At 36.2% G+C, this 23,730-nt stretch overlaps 1 protein-coding gene across 1 annotated transcript in view; it reads left to right on the top strand.

The window, feature by feature from the left end:
- Window positions 1-23,730, top strand: part of LOC145677017 (thrombospondin type-1 domain-containing protein 4-like) — a 926,207-nt gene that overhangs the window by 558,861 nt on the left and 343,616 nt on the right. Inside the window, exon 5 of the mRNA XM_081747728.1 lies at window positions 20,497-20,599. Within this exon, the coding sequence (XP_081603854.1) occupies window positions 20,497-20,599 (103 nt within the window). The remainder of the gene's footprint in view (window positions 1-20,496; window positions 20,600-23,730) is intronic.

Below are 23,730 nucleotides of genomic sequence, written 5' to 3'. Positions count from 1 at the left end.
GGGGAGGGCACTTTCTATATAGAAAATTGGTAGTGAGTTGGTTTGTAAAAATGATCAAAAACGATCGATGTTATTTCAGAAAAAAAAAAATCAGAAACAAAAAATACAGTGCTTGGCTTAATATATTCATTGCTTTCTGCTATAATAATTGCTGAAGCTTATGTGTATTATATGGAGCGCTCACAGCACAGGGCAATCAACCCATAAAGTTGTGAGAAAAATAGGCATAAAATTTGTACTGTAAGCTTAATTACACGGAAATTTGAAGTTTGGATTTACGCATAATTGTATGGAAAATTTTACACTTTTTTTCCCCTTTACGTTGGTCTTCTTACTTTGATTTGGAACTTTTTTCCACTGAAAAATATTGATAATTCAACAAGGAAATAATTATACTATGGTAATTTAATTGAAATTCATCGTAATTTGGCACATGGCAAACAGCAGTGTGGTAATTGAAGTTGAAGAAGGAGGGAAATTCCCATTCACCTCTGAATACTTTCCAGAAACCTCGTTCCCTTTCGCTTTCTAGACGAGGGAGGGAACTTGGTAATGGTATCAAACCTTCATGTGTAATTACAAAAATTAAATTTATAAACAAATAAGAAATCATCAGTTTATCAGGCTTTAATTGATAATTTATTCACAAGATTCCCTATCAAACGCGTGGTAGATGAAGTTTCTGTTCTACATGGGTCGACATTGCCAACTGACATCGTCAATATGGAAAAGATGTTGTATGGTGATAGAGAGACGATACTTCTTGCTGAGTTTTTCAAAACTGACCGAGAAAAATCGTTATCAGACTTAAGTCTAACAAGTAGATTGTCGATGAGAAGTTGCAGAAATCGGGTAGAAATATCAATTTCCACGACAGAGTGCGAACGGGGATTTCCCCTTATGAATTTACAGATGACTGATATTAGAAATAGATTAAGTGCTCAAACATTGTCTAACTTGTTGCTCATCAATGTTAATGGCCCACCGCTAGACAAGCTCAAAGTAGACGAGCTAGTTATTTCCATGCTGAAGGATGGACATCATTCCATTGCGGATGATTTACCACCAAAAGGTTACCAACAGGAAATAAATCCGATTTCAGATTTGTTTTAAGATGGAAAATTACGAGTTACTAAAAAAGGAATACTTGTATTACTAATGGCTTATTTGTATTATTCAACTTTGTACCTACTTTTTAGTAACTCTCTTCTCTGCTTTAGGTAAACTACTTTTGAATAAATATTCATAATAATTGCAATTATGCATATTTATAACTTAAATTTAACGTGGTGTTTTAGTGATTACACAAATTACAATTATGAGCATACTTTATGGAGATGCTCTCACATAGAGTACCCGAGCACCTTTATACCCTATGAACAACTGATTTTTCAAGTCTTTTGTGAGAAAAATACTGTGAACTGAGATACCATAACCTTTTCCTTATTGTACAGGAATAGAAGTTTCTTGTGGAATGCGTTCAGAAATTAACACTTGCAAGAATACTCTCTTAGTACAAGTATATTTTAGGCACACACTAATTTCCCCCCACCTGGAACTATTTCAATTTCCTCACTGACAAACACTTTACCATTTTATATCGTAAAGGTCAGATCCACTGTTATTGTAACAGAGTGGTGCTTGATCGATTGACTAGAAATTCAAACTCCGATTAGTGACAATTTCACAGTCTTGTTTTACAAGTGTAAACTCATTAGTCAGTTCAGAAGAGGCCGTGGATCGTGTTCAGATTTAATGACGATGGATTTTGGTGAGTCAGAGTAGGTCAAAGTGGATAAGAGTGGTTCATAGTGGGTGGTGGGTCAGAGTGGGTCACCGTGGGTGGTGGGTCACGGTGGGTCGTGGGTCAGAGTGGGTCACCGTGGGTGGTGGGTCATGACGGGTCATGGTGGGTGGTGGGTCACGGTGGGTCATGGGTCAGAGTGGGTCATGGTGGGTGGTGGGTCAGTGGGTCGTGGGTCAAATTTTCATTGACCCACGGCAACTCTGTCTGAGAAATAAACTTAATTTTGCACAGTGATAGTGCGCACTAATAATAAGCTTTATAAATAAAATACTTTAGGAAACCATAGATTTGCACATTAAAATATTTCACATTAAGCAAGCCAAGACCTGTCAAGCTCTATATCAAGTTTGGTCAAGATCAGACGAGTTCCGTCCAATGCGTAAACTAGGGATGGCCAAAATTTTCCGGAAAATTTATATTCCGGAATCGGAAAGTTCACTTCCCGAATTTCGGAAAAATTCCGGAAATCAGAAGAATTCCGAAATTCGGAAAAATCCGGAATTGTTCCAAAATCAGAAATTTTCCGAAATCCGAAATTTTTTCGAAATCGATTTTTCCCGAAATCATGTATTTTTCGATTTTACTTTCCGGATTCCTGGAAGTAAAAATTCCGAAATTGGCCATCCTTAGTTTAAAGAAGCAGCAGTATCACGTGTACACATCGTAAGGGAGTTTGGTTTGTATAAGCATGATAAGTTATTTTCTCAATTAATATTGAAGCCAGAAGCAGTAGTAAATTTCTACCACGTTCGGTTTCAGTAGAGAGATAGTGGAAATGAGTATATATTTTTGCGACTCTTAATTGATTACAGAAAACCGCTTCTCGCTATCAATTACTTTTTTTTCTTTTTTTTTAACTTTATAGCGATCAACCCTAAAACCGGAAGTCGTTGATTTCTAGTACTTCCAGTCTGAGTAGAGAATTATGACAGAAGATGGCACCTATTCTTAGAAATATATATATATATATTTTTAAAAAAACTCTTCTTTCTATCTCTCATATTTTTCTCTATGTAGATCAGTACTGAAACCGAAAGGCTTTCTTTCTATTACTTTTGGCTTTAGCAGAGAGTTAAGGATGACGAAATACAATATATTCTTGGGACGCTTAATCGATTGGAGGAAACCATTCCTTACTATATATATATTACAGTTTGTGCAATCTTAAAACAGAAAATGGTTGATTTCTACTCCATTAACGAGTTCGATTCTTAACTTTGAACTGTCGACGTCCTGGCCAAAATTAATGGTGATTCATCAAAAATAGTTATTGAGATTCTTGTCTTCCGGACCGATGAACACACGAAAAGTAATTTTTATCTCCTGAACGGACGGAACTCACGGACAGAGAGTAAATATATAAAGGAGTTTTTTTTTTTTTTTTTTAAATCAAACTTCTTCTGAAATATTAAAACTCAAACGAAATACGAAAAGTAATGATGAGGGAGACAGAGAAAGAAACAAAGAGGAGGGCCTAAGTAAAATGGAGGGTTATGATGTGGAATGTGTGAAAGAGCAACCGATTTGGAACAAGCTAAAAGAAGTGACATGACATCAAAATATATATATAAAAAAACTGTTAGCAGTCGAATACGAGGACATCGTGACCTACCAACCACCATCCCAGCCCAAGTTGCAGAATTGATTGAAGTTCATAAGCAGGGCTCTGCTGCAATCTAGATTTGATATCGAAACCTGATATTTACTGATCGATATATTGATCAGTAAAATTTTTTGATATCGATAGTCGGATATTTGAAAATATCTCTCGATCGATTAATATATATTGAAATATCGGACATCTTGAAGTGTACATGAACTGACGAGCAGACGCACAGACACTCAGAAATCACATCTTCGGCATGTAGGAGCCATAAAACGTACGAACTTGTAGAAATCTCGAACTAGTTTTTTTTTTTTTTTTTTTTTTACAGTTACCATACTCTCTTGTTTGCTATCACCATTCGAAAATAAAAAGGATCCTTCTAGCTAGCAAAAGTGTTTTTTTTTTAATTTCTAAGTTTAACGTTCCACGATTATACACGGGGGCAAGGGAGACCGTATTGACGATGATGGATTAGACCTATAATAGTGGAATGACGAAAACAGGAGAAACGGAAGAACCCTTACAAAACACCCACAAACAGTGTTAGTCCATCACAAAGCCTACTTGGCGGCAGCTAGGATCGAACCAGAGACCTTACGTGCCAGAAGTAAACGCTCTATCAATGAGCCACCGAGCAAAAGTCATGTTTAACTTAACGAAATGTCTTAAGATCGACAATATCGAAATATCGTTACATCGAAAAATTGAAATATCGAAAAATATCGTAATATCGATATATTGATCAGTAAAATTTTTAGATCAGTAAAATTTGAAAATATCAATCAATATATTGAAGCGAAATGTATATATATCTCACGGTTCTATTGAGAGGCTGAGCATTGTAGCGAATGCAGATTTGTTGAGAAAGAAGCGAAGACGCTATCGATGAATCATGAATCGCATTTCAAATTCCTCTATGGTTCTTAACGTTCACATTTATGAAGCCAATGTTTTAATTTAGAAAAGCATTCCCAAGATCTTGTATTGTATTACATTTTATTATTTTTCCTCACTTCTTAACCATATACATTCGTTTGAAGTTATCAGTATGGTAGGCTTTATGGGGCAAAGAACTATTAAATTCTAAGACCACAGAGAATAAAATTATGGGTGGTGTATATGTTGTCAGAGCACATTGTAACAGGCAATAGATTAACTGAAAAGGTCAAGGTGAAAGGTCAGATAACATCAAAGAAATACAGTAAATACTCATGTTGTTGACATTATGAATGAGATCGAAAACAATTGGAATAACCTCACATGAAGCGCGACTGTTAAAAAAGAAAGAGGTTTTTGTCTCATTGGCTTGTGGTTCTTGTGTAAGTTTTTTTTTCTCTCTCTCTACATGTGTTATAATTTCCTCCCCCCCCCCTTCTACTCTTGTTTCGTTTCCTATCTATCCTGGTTAGAGGTTAGAGCTGTGTCAAATTGAGTTGAACTTGACTTAAAACTGCCTGTCACATAATTTTCATTAAACACAAGGACATTTGGAGATAGCTACTGTTTTACGACCAGCTTACAACTATTTAAAAAAGGATTACGGATACTTTTATTGTTTTTCAAAGTCCATTGCAAGATAAGGAGGCCAGAAGAAAAAGTTAGGAAACATCAAACCAAATGATGGGAAAAGAATTGCTCTTAACTTATTCAAATATAAAAAATTAACTTAAACTCTTCTTGGTACATATTTTTTCTCTAATGCTATACGCTGTACGGTTTTTACAACTTTTTTTAGTATTTTTTTTTTTTTTTAATATTGGTGTTTTAACTTTTGGTGCATACGATCGTGCGTTCAATTCTAGGTGACGTGGAATTAAGGGTAAACTAAAACAATGGTTTTCGATATTACTACATTTTTCTTCAATTTCCTCCTAATTTTCACATTGTTTTATTATTTCCTTCTCAATAATCAGTTACATCTACCATCGTTTACTTTTAGCTAACAAAAGCTGATTTCTGATGTTAACCTCTTTGGATAAGTCTTCGATATTTTCCGTGTGTGAAATCAGGATTTTTTCCAGAACTTTCCAACTAAATCATAGGAAGTTAAGAACACATAGCAATTATTCGACATAAATCCATTAAATTTTATATGTTAGAAATGAACCTTTAAATTTGGTAAGAAAAATAACAATGAATACATGAAATAAAATAACTGACTAAGAAAAAAAATAGACATTTGCGTATACCGATTTCAGTTTAGAAAACAAGTCGGGATTAGGACCAAAACGAAAGGACTGTCCCGACCAAATCGGGAAGTCTGGTAGCTTTTCTTTGCTTCTACTTTGCTAAACCGCTTTTTTTCTTTAATTTGGTTTAGAATATTTAACCGTATGGTTGACAAGCAGGAGTGCCAGGTGTATACAATGTGCAAATTGAAGTTTGAATTTTGACGTTTCGTCTCACCCTAAATTACCCACGTACTTGAAAATAGAAAATATATAGATCTTTAAATTTGTGGAGTAGAAAATGATTTAGTTTCATTTTAGCAATGCTCCACGAACAGATCAGTACTTTTTATCCTGAGCATTATACTAACCCGCTAATCTCAACAGCACTAAAGGTAGTTACAAAGCAAGGATGATATCCATAATGACTCCCATAGGAATAGATGGGGAACAGCCAGGGGCGGATCCAGGACTGACTTCTGGGGGGCGGTGGGTTGTCATATTGCTACTTTTAAGGGTTCCAAACTTTGGGATGGGTTTTATTTATATATAAAAAATAAAAAAAGTTTCCTCTAGTGGGGGAGGGGGCGATCGCCCCTATCGCTCCCCCTTGGATCCGCCCCTGGGAACAGCTTATCAACTGAATGGATCGACTCCATCAACTTTCTCGATTCCTAAGTTTTGACCCTCCACATCCTGGCTAAAATTGATAGCAATCATCAAGTAGTTCTTGAAATTTTGTCTCCTGAATGGATACACAGATAGACAGAGTAAATAGGTATATAAAGAAGTTTTTGGTAAACCCAACTTCTTAAAACTTCACCTTTGTGTAAATTCCTTTATAAACATACTTTTTTTTTTTTTTTAAGAGTATCTCTTGCGACAAAGTTTATTCAATGATTTCGTTGTGCGTGAATAATAGAAAAGTGAGTTATTTTTCTTTCTTAATTCAAATATTTTAATGAAATATTTAGTTTTGTATAACAGATGTAAAGTACACTTATCAGCCAAGATGAATATATACATCCGATATATTCTTTTCCTAATAGCTTCAAAACGAATCGACCAATTCTTAAATCCGTTCAATGTTCTAATCTACAGAGACTTAATGACAATAGAACTACAGTACCTTAGTAGAATATTACGAGGGGAAAAAACGAACTCTTACAAGAATTAGAAATTCATGACCAAAGTGTTTAAACATTTTTATCATGGCTCTTTTGAAACACTAAAACAGAGAGCCTTGAACATTATTTAAAATGTCTTTTATTCCTTATCATCTTGAAGAATTTCAGAAAGACGAGTTCTGACTCTTAGTATTCCTCTGGGTACAGCCATAACGCAGTTATCACATTTCTTTTTTTTTTGTGTGTGTGTGTGGGGGGGGGTCTTCACCATTCCTTACATTTCGAGGCAGCAAAGAAACAATTACATGAAGTATTTCATAAGCATGAAATTCTGTATGACTTCATAACATGATGAATATAGCGAGTCTCTCAGCATACTGACATCTGGAGAGGTTAAAGTAAATTTATATACATTATAACATTATATTTCAGAATTATGGTGAAAATGCCCTTCATTAATTTTAGCAAACCTTTATTATATAAAAAAAATGCCCCTCATTAATTTTAGAAGACCTTTAGTGTGAATAAATCCTTTCAATCAATTTTCGCAGGCATTTATTACCAAAAATGCTCTTCAATTAATTATAGTAAACCTTTATTGTAAACAAATGCCCTTCATTAAATTTAGTAAACCTTTATTATGCAAAATACTCTTTAATTAATTTTAGCAAACCTTTATTTTGAAAAAAAAAATGCCCTTCTATTGATTTTAGTAAGCCATGTTTTTGTGTCAGTCTTCCCTACGGCTGCCCCTGGATAACTGAAAACTAGTTGAAACTGCATTCTTCTGTTTGCGATCAATACATACGTGAGGATCTACATACTAATATTACAATATTATACAGTAAGACTCATTCGTATGATCCTAATGAAAAAGAAGATAAATGAGGCGAAACAAAAAGAATTGTAATTGTGTATTAGACAATAACGCAGCAATTAACAATTTCAGCGTAGTTGGTAGTCTAATGATTGTCTCTGTCAATGAACGTTGGTGTAAGTTCTATGCCAATTGAAATCAAGCCATAGGCGCAATGACCATCCATAACAAATAGAAATCGGCTTCATTCCGCAATAGATATACTTTATCAATTATGTCAACTTGAGGATACTTGATTTTTCAAAGTGATATCATAATAAAACCTGCTCGACCCAAGTGGTAACTATGGTTAAATATTCATTTTATACGGTTCAGTTGAGCGGTTCTGGGTTCGATTACCGGTGGGGCAATCGAAAAAGTGTAAAAGCTTATTCAAGCCAGCTATTCTGATAAGGTTTTCCTAATTTATACCAGGCAGATATCGAGATGGTACCTAACATAATGGTCCCTGGGCACTTTCTTCCACATACCTTTCTTCTTCCCCAATTTCCCAGGCAGTGTGATTGCCGAGGGACATGATGGGAGTATCATGCATGGTCATAGAATGCAAAATCTCAGAATTCTAATTCCTAATCCTAAATCCCATATGATTCAATCGTTTTTTCGTGAAAAGGCAATATAAAAATATCGATTTCATGTATGTAATTATTGTAGATTTTGAGTCAAGTCTAAAAAGGAGAGTTTGACCGTTTCCTAGTTTATTTAATAAGGAAAATGAAATAATGCGTGTCGGTTTCTTGGAACAACCAATTCGGCGCATTTCGTTCATTTCATAATTCAATATAATATGATCATTTCTTTTAACTCTCTAAGCAAGCACGAATGACGACCGACCCTTTTTAAGTTGAACACTAATTTAGGTCTCTACGTATACTGTTTCTGATCGTCCAAGTTTCATTTAATTGAAGAAAAACGTGTATTATAATAATAATAATAATAATAATAATAATAATAATAATAATAATAATAATAATAATAATAATAATAATAATAATAAGCCTTTGTTACCGCATGAACTAATGCAGATATATACCAGAAATTTCCATTCTTCTGTTATATCGGCAATTAAGAACGGGAAATAACAGTTAAGGAGCAATTAATACAGGAATATGATTAATGATGATCGCATTCTGATTGTGATCACTGGTATCGATATCATCCAAGACGAAACGGCGAACACAAGTAGCGTTGGACACAGATGAATGTGAGGTAAACTGATTAGTAAATAGCCCCACAGTACAACAATGTTTCAATTCCTATTGTTCTTCTTGCCTAACTAATGCCTGTACCATTACATTGTCTTTTATCAGGAGCTGTTATATAGCAGTGAGTGACCAAGGAAGTTCTTTCCGAGACGAAAACACAATCGATATCCATTTTTTTTTCTTCTACTGTTTGGTTGCCATAAGTTGATGTATAGATCAGGCACTCTGGCGAAAGAAAACAAGTGGCGTCATGTATTCTGATCTTTGGTTAATGATTGCTTTCTCTTATTCTTGTATACTTCGGTTTCTGAACAAAAGAACAGACCTTGTTCAATACCCTATCGAATATTATGGCGCCAGTCTGAGATGAATAAGGGCCAGACTGCTTCTTCAGTGAAATTATGATTAATACAGTATAACGTTACAAAACCTTTCGAACAGATTTGCCTTCTTGATTAATAAAGAAGCCTGAGTGTTTTGTATCGGAGGAATATGCAACCGTATATCCTTATTATAAAAGCGACATGTGTCAGTCTGTGCGTAAAGCTGAATTCCTAATAGTTAACAGTTTCGTTAATAGGTGTCGCTACTTATCTGTCTGCCTCATGCCAATGGGTGATGGAGGCAATTCGCAGATTTAAAACCGTTGTGATTATACATCGAGCTGGGTGCAACAACTAGTAGAAAGATATCCAAACTCACGAGTTCGGCTCTTGGGCTCTATAATAGAATGCGAGCACATGTGGCTGTGAGCGCTATATGTAAGTGGATAGCGGGTCAGCGGTTGAATCTGAGAGAGTGGACACGTCAATAAGGAAAGCGAGTCTAAAGCTCGGGCTTGTGCTAGTCTGGGCAAATTCAAATTGTTTTTGTTTATGTCCGTCTTCGTTTTTTCGTTCTCATTTTCATCATTACCTTTATTCTTCAAAAGTTTAGATATATTTTTATACGTTCAGTTTCAGTGACATAACACTATAAGAAAAAGAAAGAAGAAAATAAAAAATAAAAGAGAAAGAAGAACAATATATGAAGAAGAAAATAAAGAATAAAAGAGAAAGAAGAGCAATGCATATTAGGTCTATAGCCAATTCCGAATTAATGAGCTTCAAATTAATCCAGATTTCAATGTGTTGTGTAATGTTCTCAACTATGCAATGCTGACAAACTTAATTCGGATGTAAGTGAAATTACCAGATTAACATTAAATCCTCGTATTTGGAAAGAGATCTTGCTACTCTTCCCCCTCTCATTGGCTTGTCATTTAGTATATTTGATTCCCAAATGACTCACTCCCATTACCATTATTAGATTTGAAAGAATGCCGAATTAGAATCGAACACCCTCGTACAATAGAAATTATTATTTCCATTGAATTGACACGAAACTATATAAAATCTAATATTCTCTTTACCATGATAATACACATTAATTATGTATGCAACTAGTGTATTAATTTGCAATTTATTGGAGACTAATACCACTTGTATGTGTGTTCTTTCGGACATTAGATGTCAATCCAGAAAACGTTACAAAACTCTCAGTAGATTTTTTTTTCTCGGTACCAGAATGAAATTGTGTCAAATTTGATTAGGGGTTATTCAAGTGCAAGAGATGACAAGATTAAATTAGACCTGTGTTTAAGAAATACAATTTGAGCTACGATTAATTCTTTCAGAACCGTTTTCCTAATAGCGTTCAATCCCAAGTTTTTATCACGATACTTAACGTCTAATGATAACCACAATTCACAACTTCCCCATCCCGTAGAATCAATCCAGTAATAGACGACAATTATTGCATATTCCTCTGACAGTATTGATTTGGTACTTTGGAAGGTAAATTTGCGTCTTATCAATTACACTAGTTAACAAATTTAAACTTTTTGTTTGTTATATGAGAAAATCACCTGATCTTAAAGGAACTTTTTGCGCTGAATTCGAATATGCACTCGGTTTCACTCCATCACGTACAGTTTTCCCGTAACAGAGGAATTTTCGGGAAATTCTCTCAAAAATTTCCCTTTTTCAGATATTTTATTCCCCTAGCTCCTGTCCCCTTACATATAGTAACATAGAAATTATAACTAAGTATACCTTGATTTATATTTAATAAACCCTAAAAGTTTCGTAAAAATCGCTTTGTTCTTTCAGGAGAAATAAATATATTTGTATGTATACTGTGTGCACTGTTTATTGCACCTGATAGTAATGCTTTCAGATCTCCTGAGTTGGGGTAAAAACGATTTGCTTTATTACTACAAACACAGACATAAAAATGAATATTTACAATAGTCAACAACACACTTTCCCCCCTCCCTCCGCGCATTTCTTTCTTTCTTGTGTTCTTGACACCTGGTGAGGGAGTTTTGTACATTTTTATATTGACGTGTGGTTTAACACTACTTCACTTTCAAAGTTGTCTTTGCTGCTAAGAGTGCTTTCATGTTTGATCTTAACGGCATTATACCCAACTAAGACCAGAAGTTTAGTTTGTGATCAGTACAATGGCGTCAAGAGGACGGCGTTCGTGTGTTAACTCACCAAATAGTTTTTGTTATGTGTGTGGCCAGTTTGTAGTTAAAGGACAGTGTAGATCCATTACGCCATCGGTGAAACTAGCATATTATATATATTTCGGATGTCGTGTGGGAGATCAGGACAAAACTTGGGCACCCAACATAATTTGTGCGTCGTGCTACGTCACTTTACTTGCATGGGCCAAAGGGAAACGGAGGTTCATGAAATTTGCTGTACCAATGGTGTGGAGAGAACCCACCAACCATCTGGATGATTGTTATTTTTGTCTCACAGTAGTTAAGGGACATTCTAAAAAAAGCAAATACACAATAAGTTATCCCAACGTTAAATCCGCAATTAGACCTATTCCGCACGGGGATGAACTTCCACTTCCCGAGCCCCCTACCAACTGGGAAGAGATATGGCCAAAAGACTCTGACGATGATCATGACCTTGATGAACCATCGACATCAACATGTACATCCAAGGATCCAACGTTCATCCCTGACTGTGTTCGCGAGCCACATTTCATCCGGCAATGTGAACTTAATGACCTAGTCCGTGATTTGCACCTGACAAAACAAGAGACGGAACTTCTGGGATCAAGGCTCCAGCAGTGGAACTTATTGGATGCAGAAACGAACATATCAGTGTACAGGAAAAGGCATGTTCAATTTTCAAGCTATTTCTCAATGCAAGATAATGTGTGCGTATGTACGGATATAAATGGGTTGATGGCGGAGCTAGGAATTCCTTACGTTCCAGAAGAATGGAGGTTATTTATCGACGCGTCAAAGGTCAGCCTTAAAGATGTCCTTTTACATAATGGAAATAAAAAACCTTCTATACCACTTGCGCACTCAGTGAAGATTAAGGAATCCTATGACACCATGTCAACTTTGCTAAATCTTATAAATTACAAGGACCATTGTTGGCAAATATGTTGTGATCTCAAGGTAGTTGGTATTTTATTAGGACTGCAGTGCGGTTACACGAAGTACCAATGTTTTTTTATGTTTATGGGATAGCCGAGCTGATGACAAACATTATGAAGTGAAGGAATGGGAACCTAGAGTGAATTACGTACCTGGAGAATGCAACGTCAAATACGCTCCTTTGGTAGATCCTAATAAGATATTACTACCGCCCCTTCATATCAAGTTAGGACTTATGAAAAACTTTGTCAAAGCCATGGACACATCTGGTGAAGGTTCTAGTATTTGCGAGATAAGTTCCCTAACCTGAGTGATGCTAAGATTTCAGCGGGAGTGTTTATTGGTCCCCAAATTAGGAAATTAATGCTTGATGATAGCTTTGACAGCAAGTTAAACAGTGCTGAGCTAGCTGCCTGGACAGCATTGAAGTGTGTTGTGCGCAACTTTCTGGGCAATAACAAAGCTGAGAGTTACACAGAAATCGTACAGGACATGATACAGGAATACAAAGAGTTGGGTTGTAGGATGTCTTTAAAAATCCACTTTTTGCACTCCCACCTCAGCTTCTTTCCTGCTAACCTAGGTGCTCTCAGCGACGAACAGGGGAAAGATTCCACCAAGATATAATGGCAATGGAGAAAAGCTACCAGGGACGATGGGATCCTTCAATGATGGGGGACTATTGTTGGGGTCTTGTTAGATAATGCAACATTTCTTACAAAAGAAGGAAGTAGTGTATGTTTTTGTAACCCAATGGAAGTTTCATATATTGTGATAGTTTTGATTGTCTTTTCATGACCTTTTGGTACATTTGTATTATTGTTTATTGTAAATTGTCACACTTGTAAATTATATTGTATTATATTTTATATATGTGTTTGTGGTAATAAAGCAACACGTTTTACCTCAACTTAAGAGATCTGAAAGCATTACTATAAGGTGCAATAAACAGTACACACAGTATACATACAAACATATTTATTTCTCTAGAAAGAATAAAGCGATTATTACGAAACTTGGAGGGTTTGTTAAATATGAATCAAAGTATACTTAGGTATAATTTCTATGTTAGTATATGCAAGGGGACAAGATCTTGGGGTGTAAAATAAACGAAAAGGGAAATTTTTGAGGGATTTTCCCGAAAATCCCTCTGTTACGGGAAAATCGTACGTGATGGAGAAAAACCGAGTGCATATTCGAATTCAGCGCAAAAAGTTCCTTTAAGAACAGGTATTTCCTTTTATGTAACAAAACCTTTGTTAACTAGTGTTATACATAAATACTCTATTTTACTTCAACGAAGTACTTCATAAAGATATTTGATTTAATATTCGAACATTCATGTCTAACGTAATATGTTGCGAAAGCAATTTGAATGTAACGATCATGATGTGTCAATAATGAAAAAGTGGTGCAGTACCGTTGTCAAGTAATGCACTTTTAAGGCTGATAACTGCATTTTTAGATCCCTCTTTCCCCAAAGTACATAAAAATAATTACACCCTATTTTTAGTACTTGTAAATTAACATCATTTAGAATAACCCGTTAATATAACACATTAATCACCTTTTCATAAATCAGTTATCATTATTGTTAACAGTACACGTCATGCTTTTCCATCACACTGCAAGGAATAGTTTATATTGCAGTAGGTGAATCACAGAAGTATTTACAGAAAGAAAATACTTCTATTCTCAAATTTCCAGTGCACATTATAAGACTATTTAAGGTATTCAAGGACTGAATGTTGTTTGTACTAATATAATACTAACATTTTTAACTTAAGCAGCAACTTAACCATGTCGGTCCCGGCGTCGTAGGTGGATCATTCCCAGGTTTCAATGTTGCCAGTCTGATTTTAAAGTTGTAAAGAAATAATTTCGTCATATTCTACCAGTATGTCCCCTGTGGGAGACGCGGGGACCGACACGATTTTAATTGTTCCTAAAGATATTTACATAAAGACAGGAATCGGAAGTTAGTGCTGACATCTATATTTAGTATTTTCCATTCCATAAACTTGTCAATTATTCAATGTGTTTTAGATACCGCATTCCAGACAATAGAAAACAAGAATATTATTCAAATATAGACACTATTATATGGTTATTGTATTCATGACCGTATATTTCATGAAATATGCATACTAATTTCAAAGATCAACTGAAGTGAACGTTTTGGGGGAGTTCTACATTATGCTTAATCCAGTTCATATTTCGCTTGCTGATGAACCACCCTAATAAATATAATATTTCAAGATTTTTAGTTTTTGTTGACATTTTTGGATATATTTCTTTACATTGAACAGATTTTCATTTATTTTCAAAATTTAACATGAGATAGCGCGAGATTACGTTTTGTCTGTTAATAACTGCTGAAAAGGCAGAAGCAGAAAGACACCAGCAAGAATCGGAGAGAAAAATTGAACAGATAGCTAGCTAGTTTTTTACTATTTAACTATTAGTACGTAATAGAAGATATGAATTGTGTACGAAAAATTTGATTATTATATAAATTTTCCCCTTTCCTTCTTTGGGAGTGAAGTTTTAGGAAACGATGAATAATTAAGAGTTTATATACCGAATTTTACACTTCCAACTTAAGCGGTATACTTACACTAGGCATTAGCTCAAACAATCAAAAATTTTAATATTATAGAAAATTGCCTCCTTCCTCCTTTAAGAGTGGAATTTTGAAAAAACTCTGAAACAGTATTGTTATTTTCATGAGAAGTTTTTATACTGAGTTTTGTTGCCATAACATCAGGAATTCGTGAGATATTCAATTGTTGGCAAAAAAAAAAAAAAAACTGTAATCCCCCCTTAGGATACACATTTAAAAAAGTCCTTTTTATCCTTTACTACATATTGTAACAAAAGCATTTTTTGTCCAAATCTCACATTTATAGTTATAGTACCATGGCCTGGGTGTTGATGAGGAGTCACTTCAGGAGCGCATCCACAGGGGGTCTACTGGGTCTGGACCCCTCAGAAAAACTTCCTAACTCAACATATATTTTTACACTTTCACAATAAAACAATATTTGTTTAACAGGAAAATGATTGATTCTTTCTCTTATAAAAACAATCTAGTTCTATCTTTTTTTTTTTTTTTTTTTTTTTGAAAATATAGGTGGAAGTATTTTACAATTATTATCGTCTTTTCGGGTGCAGAATAATACCCGTTCAACACTACATAGACGTGGTAGCTTGTAATATTGCACCTCCCCAACAAAAATTTCTGAGTGCGCGCCTAATTCACTTTTACTTTTTAAGTAGTAATAATATAAAGACTAATTGCGATTTTTAAGGCCGTAGCGATCTTCATGAATAGATCACAAAACTAAAACTACTTTTAATGTAACTTAAATATTCTGCAGAAGATATTACTAATTTTTAACTTCAGTGGAGAGGAAGTAGACCTACCTACTCAACTGGCAGCAAACTACGTATGACCATCTAAAACGTATAGGAAACAATGGCTCCATAAGAAAGAAAAAAACATGCATACACCCTGGAGGATGACGTAACTTTCCGGTACCACGCCCCCTCTCCCATCGAAGACTAACTAATTAATCTTTATGCATTGTTGCAGAAACAAAGAGAAAAAAAGAAGTACAGAGGCTTTTCATCTCTTGTTATAACTAAACCTTTTGCTATTTCATTCTATCATCCACCTGCACTTATAAGTAGCAGCTTATTCGCGAACACCATTTAATTTCACCACTGACATTGTAATTAGTTAATAGAGTCTCTGGTTAATTTCGTTAATTACATTGTATGCCACAGTCTCAGAGTTTTTCATACCTAAAGTCAAAGTGATAGATTGTCTGAAGTTTATTTAAAAAATAAAAATAAAAATAGTCAGCAAGTTACATCCTATTGCTTTATCCAGATGCTATACAGAAGGTTGCTCACGTTAAAATAGTCGACTTTCGACCACTTATCCTTTCTCCACCTCGACTTGTGTTTGATGTGACGGACGAGAATCCGAATGATCGTCCTGCAGCGTAATTTACACTGCAGTCTGGGTGGAATGGGAAGGAGAATTTCTCGCCAAACCTCTTTGGTAAACATCCGAAGACCTTCCAAGGTATAGGGTTCTCAACTGGCAGCTTTCTCCGTCTGCAATATCTCCCTACCATCAGAAATTTCTTGGAATACCTTATTTTGCACTGCAGCACAAAGTCAGAACGGCTATTGTCATCTGTTTTAGGATTGAAAATGAATCGATCTCTCTTGATCTAATCTAGGTAGAGCCACCCGTCATCCAAGATACACCTATTCCCACATGTGTCCTGCGATGTACGAGGCGGTATGAAAAAGTTTCGAGAATAGTTCTTTAACATGTCGACAGATGCAACACAAGGCTTCACTCACTGGCACAGGGAGCACTGGCCTCCGTAAATCAGTATGCCAAGAGATATCGTCCTGTGTATATCGAGAGCTATGAAGCTAGTGCTATTCTGACCACGTGTGTTACCACATCTGCAATTTCACCATAGACAGCAAGTTAGACCAAAGGGCGAACGTGAAATTCTGTGTGATACTGGTCAAATAAGTCATAGAAACGCTGAACATGATTCGGGAAGTGTACGGCGATGCTACAATGAGTCGTTCGAGGTGTTTTGAGAGGAATGCGCGCTTCAAGAGTGGAAGAACATCACTGGAAGACGACGAGAGATCAGGACGACCTTCAACGAGGACAACACCTGAAAATGTTGAAACCATTTGGGAACTTCTGCATGAAGATAGTTGGAGAACAATCCACGACATTGCTGCCATTGTCTGTGTCATCTCGAAGAGTGCAGGCAATCCTTACGAGTGATTTGAACATGCGCAGTGTTGCTGACAAGTTCATCCCCAGGCTGCTGACTCAGAAGCAGAAGAAACACAGCTTTGAAGTCTACCAAGAACTCCGTCAGCGTGCCGTGGATGACCCATCCTTCATGTCCAGGATCATAACCGGTGCCGAATGTGGATGTACGAATAGGACCTTGAGTCAAAGCAATAATCTGTTTAATAGAAGAGCTCATCATCATCTCCACGACCGAAAAAGGCAAGGCAGGTCCGCAGCTCGACCAATGCATGCTCATCGTCTTTTTCGACATTCGCGGCAAATTTTTTTGTTTATCACGAATTCGACCCCAGAGGCCAGATCATGAATAGCGAGCTCTACTGTGAGGTTTTAAGGAGCCTGAGGAAGGACATTTGGCGAAAGCGACCGGAACTGTGGCGTGGGAAAAATTGGCTGCTCCACCACGCAATTTCACGTTCGGTCGTTGTTGTTGTAACTTACTATTCATAATAAAATCGAAGACTGCTCTGAATAGCACCAGCTGTACAGCTTCCGATGTATACAGGACAATGTCTCTTGGTACACTGACTTATGAAGGTCTGTCCTCCCTTTGCCTGTGCGTGCAGTCTTGCGCTGCCATCTGTTGGCGCGTTACAAAATTAGTGTTACAGAGAACTTTTTGATACCACCTCATATATTATACAGTTTTCTGGATTTTTGTGAACCTTTCCTGGATGTGGTGCTCTGTGAGGCGATATCCACTTTGTGACGCGCTTCCAACTCGAGGTTCTTTCGAATGATTAGTATTGGCGTTTTGAGCTATCGTGTCATATGACCAAACTTCTCTGCACTGGGAAATTGTCTTTTGTCACTATTCTCTTAATTGTACACACTGTATTAGAGGTTAGAGCGGACTGGGGCCTTGTTCAACTCGGAATTCACAGTAGACCACGTACTACAGAGGTGTGTTGGATCCCAGCTTGCTGACAGTTACACCCTCGTCTTTGCATCGTTTTACTATTGCCGAATGGCTATAATGGGCGTCAGAAAGCGCAAATATAAACCCCTTCCCAGAAAGTTGTCACTTTTACCTTCATTGTTCGGTCGTGCTGAACTGTAATGAAGTACATGTCCCAGTGTAACCAGCAATAAATCTTAACATAACAGCGGTTAAATATGTCGTTCGGGAGACCCAGTGAAAGTAGTCTATTTTAATCCTAGACAACCTTCTGTAAACATATCATATGTACTCTTACCGACCAGAACATTATGATGATGGACAGATTATAATGCCAAGACGATTGGGAACGAGCACCTCGGAAACAGTGCGACTTGTCGGATGTTCGCAAGCTGCTGGGGTTAGTATCTTCCAAAGGTAGGAAAAGGAACGTAAAACAGTTCCAAAACACAAGACAGCAACACCTCATTAAAGATGTCAGACATCGTAGATTGTCGAGATTGATGCAGCATGATAGGGCACAAAGTGTGGAAGAATTAACAACCAAACTTAATAGTGGATAAAGGATGAATGTGTCTGAGCACAAAATTAACCGTACACTGGTAGATATGGGCATCCACAGCTGACGTCCCACACGTATACCAATGTTAACCATACGGTATTTTTCGATTATGACTGGAATAGACATGTGCTCATCGTCATTGAACCGCCGAGCAATAACAACGATGCATCAGCCGACAAATCACGATACTGCTTTCATCATATCGATGGCCGGGTCAAAATCCGTCGTTTTCCAGGGGAACAACTTGTCGAGACGTGAACAATAGGATGACGACAGATCGGTGGTGTCTCCATTATGATTTGGAGAATTTTCATATGGTCATCCATGGGCCTTATAGTGTGTGTGGAGGGCACCATGATGGCTCCTAGCTAACGTCAGGTCATTGCTGATCGCGACATCCATTCATATCGCCCATATTTTCAGTTGGGAATGGAATCTTTCAGCAGGACAGTATTCCTTGTCATAAGGCCAACGTTATGCTGCAGTGGTTCGAGAAGCACATCTGTGAATTTCAATTGCAGCAAGGACCCAAACTCATCCTATCTTAATTCAAATAAATATTATTAAGGGTGTTATTAGAATCCGAGCTCATCGACCTCCTTTGTAGAAATTACAGAAATTAAATGATTTGTGTGTGTAGTTGTGATGCGCCATGCCTCCACCAGTTAGCAGTCTCATTGCTTCCATGCCAAACCGCGTTGTTGCTGTCCTGTTACCGAGCCAAAGGTGGACATTATAAATATTAAGTAAGTGGTCATAATGTTCTGGCTCGTCTCTGTATATCTAATATATTTTTCAATTTAAAGTTACTTTGTTTTAAGAATGCCTGACGTCTATTTTTATTTTTTAAGCAGCTAACTTTTTACATCTTACCTAATAGCAGGAAATTTTAGTCCTACTATTCTATTTTCACTTTCTTTTCTTTTTTTTTTTTCTAAAGTGAATAAATGGGGCGAGACTGACGAGCAGTCAGGAAGGGATACAAATGGAAATTCTGAATGACTGTAACTACTGCGTAGAGAGGGAAAATATGCTCTTACGTGCCTAATGCCTCATGGCACTCATACACATCCCTAATAAGTTTAACTAAGCGAGAAAATAACTACTATAAACTTACTGAAGAAGAAATGTGCTTCTTCAGTAACTCATGCCTTAACGAAGCTCTAATATTCATCGTCGTAAAAAACAAGAATTTCGTCAATATAACATATCTTGTACTAATCCAATCCAGTTAAATCCGATCCATCTTTCTGTAATCTAGTTTTATATTAACCCCCTTTCCTTAATCATACTGTTAACCAAAGGCATCTCCATTCTCCGTTAATGTTTAGAACGCTATACAGCCCTCATACCCTGGGATGGATATGCACCACCCACCTTAAATATCTCAGTTCAATTAACCTTGATATGATACATTTACTTCACATCGTACTAGAAAATAATTGAATACTGCTTTCCTAGATGATGCGTTACTCAGTATTTCTAGATGCATTGGTGTTGCTCAGGAGTGTGGAAGAACAACAGAATAGTGTTCAAATTTTGACTTTCGACACTTTTCAAGTTTCTGTTTAACAAAAATTATAGTTTAAATACTAGTATTATGTGTTAGAAGTGTATTTATTGAACTATGATTCTAGTAATTTAAGAGATTTGAAGAAAATTAGTGCACACGGTGATGATTTCAGATTTCATTCGGAGAGTAGGAGGATTGAACAAACGGAAGGTGAAAATAGTACTGTGAAAACAGTGCTACCCCAGGTTGAGCTCAATCGAAGAAATTCCCGGGAATGAATTTCATAACTCCGTCCTCTTCCTGAAATCATCACTGAGAGCATAGTATATCGTATTTATTCTTAAGTATTTTTCTTCCTTATTGTAAATAACTTATTGCTAATCATTGTAGAATAACTGGTTGTCCTTCTTATTGTATTTTTCAGTCATGCCCTTTGAATTCCAAAGACTTCAGGCAAGTGCAGTGTGAATCGTATAACGGAAAACAGTTCATGGGTCGGTATTATCGTTGGGAACCTTTCTTAGACGGTAAGTTTCCTTTCTACAACTATGCACTATAGCATTAAATCTCTAGTTGTGAGTTGTACAACTTTGTTTAAGTAATCCTGGTTACTCGTAGTTGTGAGTTGTACAACTTTGTTTAAGTAATCCTGGTTACTCGTCTCTTTATAAAGTTAAGTGCATTTGTGTCTATAGTCGGAAATAAACCTACCAAATCAAAATCTTGTTTCTAATAATTTACGTTCAATTATCGCAATACAACTTACTAATAACGACTTTGAAACGACAATATTACCCAACTTCAACAATGTATTATAAAGCAGAAAATAATAATAAGGCGCTTAAACCAGAATATAATGCATTTCTGTTGGCTATCTATTAAAAACAATAAGTCTGTACCAAGCAAGACAAATTAATGTTTAATATAAAACTAATTTGAATGGTAAGTTCATGAGACATTTTGTCGACCTTCGAAATATTCGAGTTCAAACAGTACATATTTCCAGTCTATGCCTTCTTCCGGAATTATACGTGAACACACACATGATATTAATCTGTCGAGTGTTAGGAAATTTCATAGTCTAAATCCAAAGATCCTGATGAAATTTATGTGAGAAACAGCAAGAAAGTGTACTCTTTGAATCTATAAAACAATAATCAAAATCGATATATCATGTTATGCGTAAACATGCACACGACGAAGTCGGTTATTTACGATATTAACATTATCAGACACTGAAGAGTTTCATGATCTAACTCCGAAGACTATCATCAGATTCTAATGAAATTTATTTGAAACCATCGTCAAATTATACTCTTTCACACAAAAAGTAAATAAAGAAAATTAGCGCATCGAAGTTATGCGTGATCATACACACAACTATGACATGAACACTATCAGCTGTTGGGGAGTGTTATTGTCTAGCCCCAAAGACAATTTTTTTCATGAAGTTTGTATAGAACAACCGGAAAAGAATGCTCTTTCAAAAAAAAAAAAGAAAAAAGAAAAAAGAAAAAGAAAAAAAGAAAATCAAAATCAGTGCACCTACAGTATATCGAAGTTATCAGTGAACATAAACATTATACGTATATATAAATGGGTCGAATTGAGAACTTTTTCGTTGTTGTTGATGTTGTTTTGAAGTCAGTTAAAACATATGGGAAGCCAGCTTTAAAAAGAGAAAGACAGACAGTGCAAAGTTTTGTCTGTTGTACGGATTATCGCTCGGGAACAATTTGTAGTAAAATATTACATTAGGGAAAATCTCAACTATTGGCCCCTTCCAACAACCAAATCAAACATTGTCTTAAGCGATGAAAAAAGAGAGAGAGAGAGAGAGAGAGAGAATGCTGAGATTGTTACTCATCAAAGTGAACCTTCCATTCAATTTATTGTAGGAAGAACACTAACTAGTTCTTTGCTTCTACATATTTGGTATGCTCAATAAATAACCAACCGGCTATTTTTTTTAACACGCTACCTTGTAATATTGATTGACCTACCTGTATTTTGTTGATCCCAGCGCTTCACCAGATTATTTTTTCCCCTATTACAAAATCTTACAGTTGCTGTGAACCAATTGAAGACGGCGTTATGCAATTGTGTTTTCGAGGGGGAAAAATCCACGTAAGGTGTGTTTCAGAGTTTGTACACATTAAAATAACATGGGGCCATATCAAAGTCCTAGGAGAATGAACCAAACATCCCAACACATTTCCGTTATTTCCATAGTGGTTTAGCAATATGTGTGATGTGCATTGTCTTGCAGCAGGATGACATTTCGTGGCAACAGTCAGTGCCGCTTGTTCTTTACTGCAAGTTTTACCTCGTTTCGCAAGATGTGTGATTACAAAGCAGCGATAACTTTCTCATTCTACCTGATGAATGGAGTGAGAATTGGTCCACGCGGATCGAAGAAAGCCACTACCATCGCCTTGCTAACAAAGTCCAGTTGTCTGCTCTTTTTGAGTCTTGAGGACAAGGTGCACTTCTACTCCTTGCTGTATCCTTTATTCTTGGAGTCATACCACCTTCATCTCATCCATTGACAAAATGCATTCAGGAAGTCATCGCTCTCTGTGGAGTGCTATAGAATATGTTTGAACCTGATTTCCATTCGTGAAAGCTTCTATTTACCTGTCAGAGTCTTTGGCACTCAGACTGCACACACCTTTCGCTAATGCAGGTGCTCATGGACAATAGTGTACGAGTATACTGTTCCATGACTAATACTGAGTTCGGTTGCAACATGTTTCAGACCATTTCCCTGATAATAAAATATGATAGCATGAATGACAGAAATGGTCTCATTCCTAATTGCACATAAGGGCACCCACTACTCGTCGTATCGGACACTGTTGTGTGTCTTCGAAATCAAGAAGACTACTCATAAACTTGTATTTGGGACATGCACTCAATACCGTACACAGCAGCCATACGCTCATAAACGTTACCCGTTGCCGTCAAAACCTTATATACGAATCACTATGATTCCTTTGTGGCACTTGACACTGTGAACGGCATCACTCAGCTGACTGACGACTTACAGTCAACCTCCCCTACACAATCTTTCTTGCCGGGCAGAAGCGATGCGTCTGGAACTTGTCTCGATAGTATGCGGCGTGTTCACACCGGGACTGGTTAGTTTCATCGCTATGACATTGTAATTGGGTTCTTCATGTCAATTGCCAATTGTCCGATTATTTATTGACCGTAACAAGTGTTTATTTGAATTACTATGCGCAGTAATATTTTTAAGTTAAAATATTTTAGATTTAGATATTACCAATTTGCAATAATAATAATAATAATAATAATAATAATAATAATAATAATAAAGTACTTTCACCAAATTATTTATAGTCAAATAACTGTAAACCAAGCTTGCGTGCAGGTTTGTTGAGTAAGAAGTTAAAGAAGATATTCAAATAATTTACTATAAAAATATTAAATTACTGTAAGAAGCAATAAATTTTACGGAATAAGAGAATAAAATTGACCAAAATTTAGATGAATCCAGGTCTTTCAACATAATCACAGGTCTATTTTGATGTAAGATGCATTACCTTATTGTTACTAATGATATACAGTTGCAAACTAAAAAAAAAAAAATGTGCCTGTTAAGAATGTGCAAAAGGGATTACTACTATCAGTGGCG

Source organism: Thermobia domestica, chromosome 2 (genome assembly GCF_964235325.1).
Source record: "Thermobia domestica chromosome 2, izTheDome1.hap1.1, whole genome shotgun sequence".
NCBI lineage: Eukaryota > Metazoa > Arthropoda > Insecta > Zygentoma > Lepismatidae > Thermobia > Thermobia domestica.
Note: the sequence above shows the minus strand (reverse complement) of the source record. Positions and strands in the feature narration are given on the sequence as shown.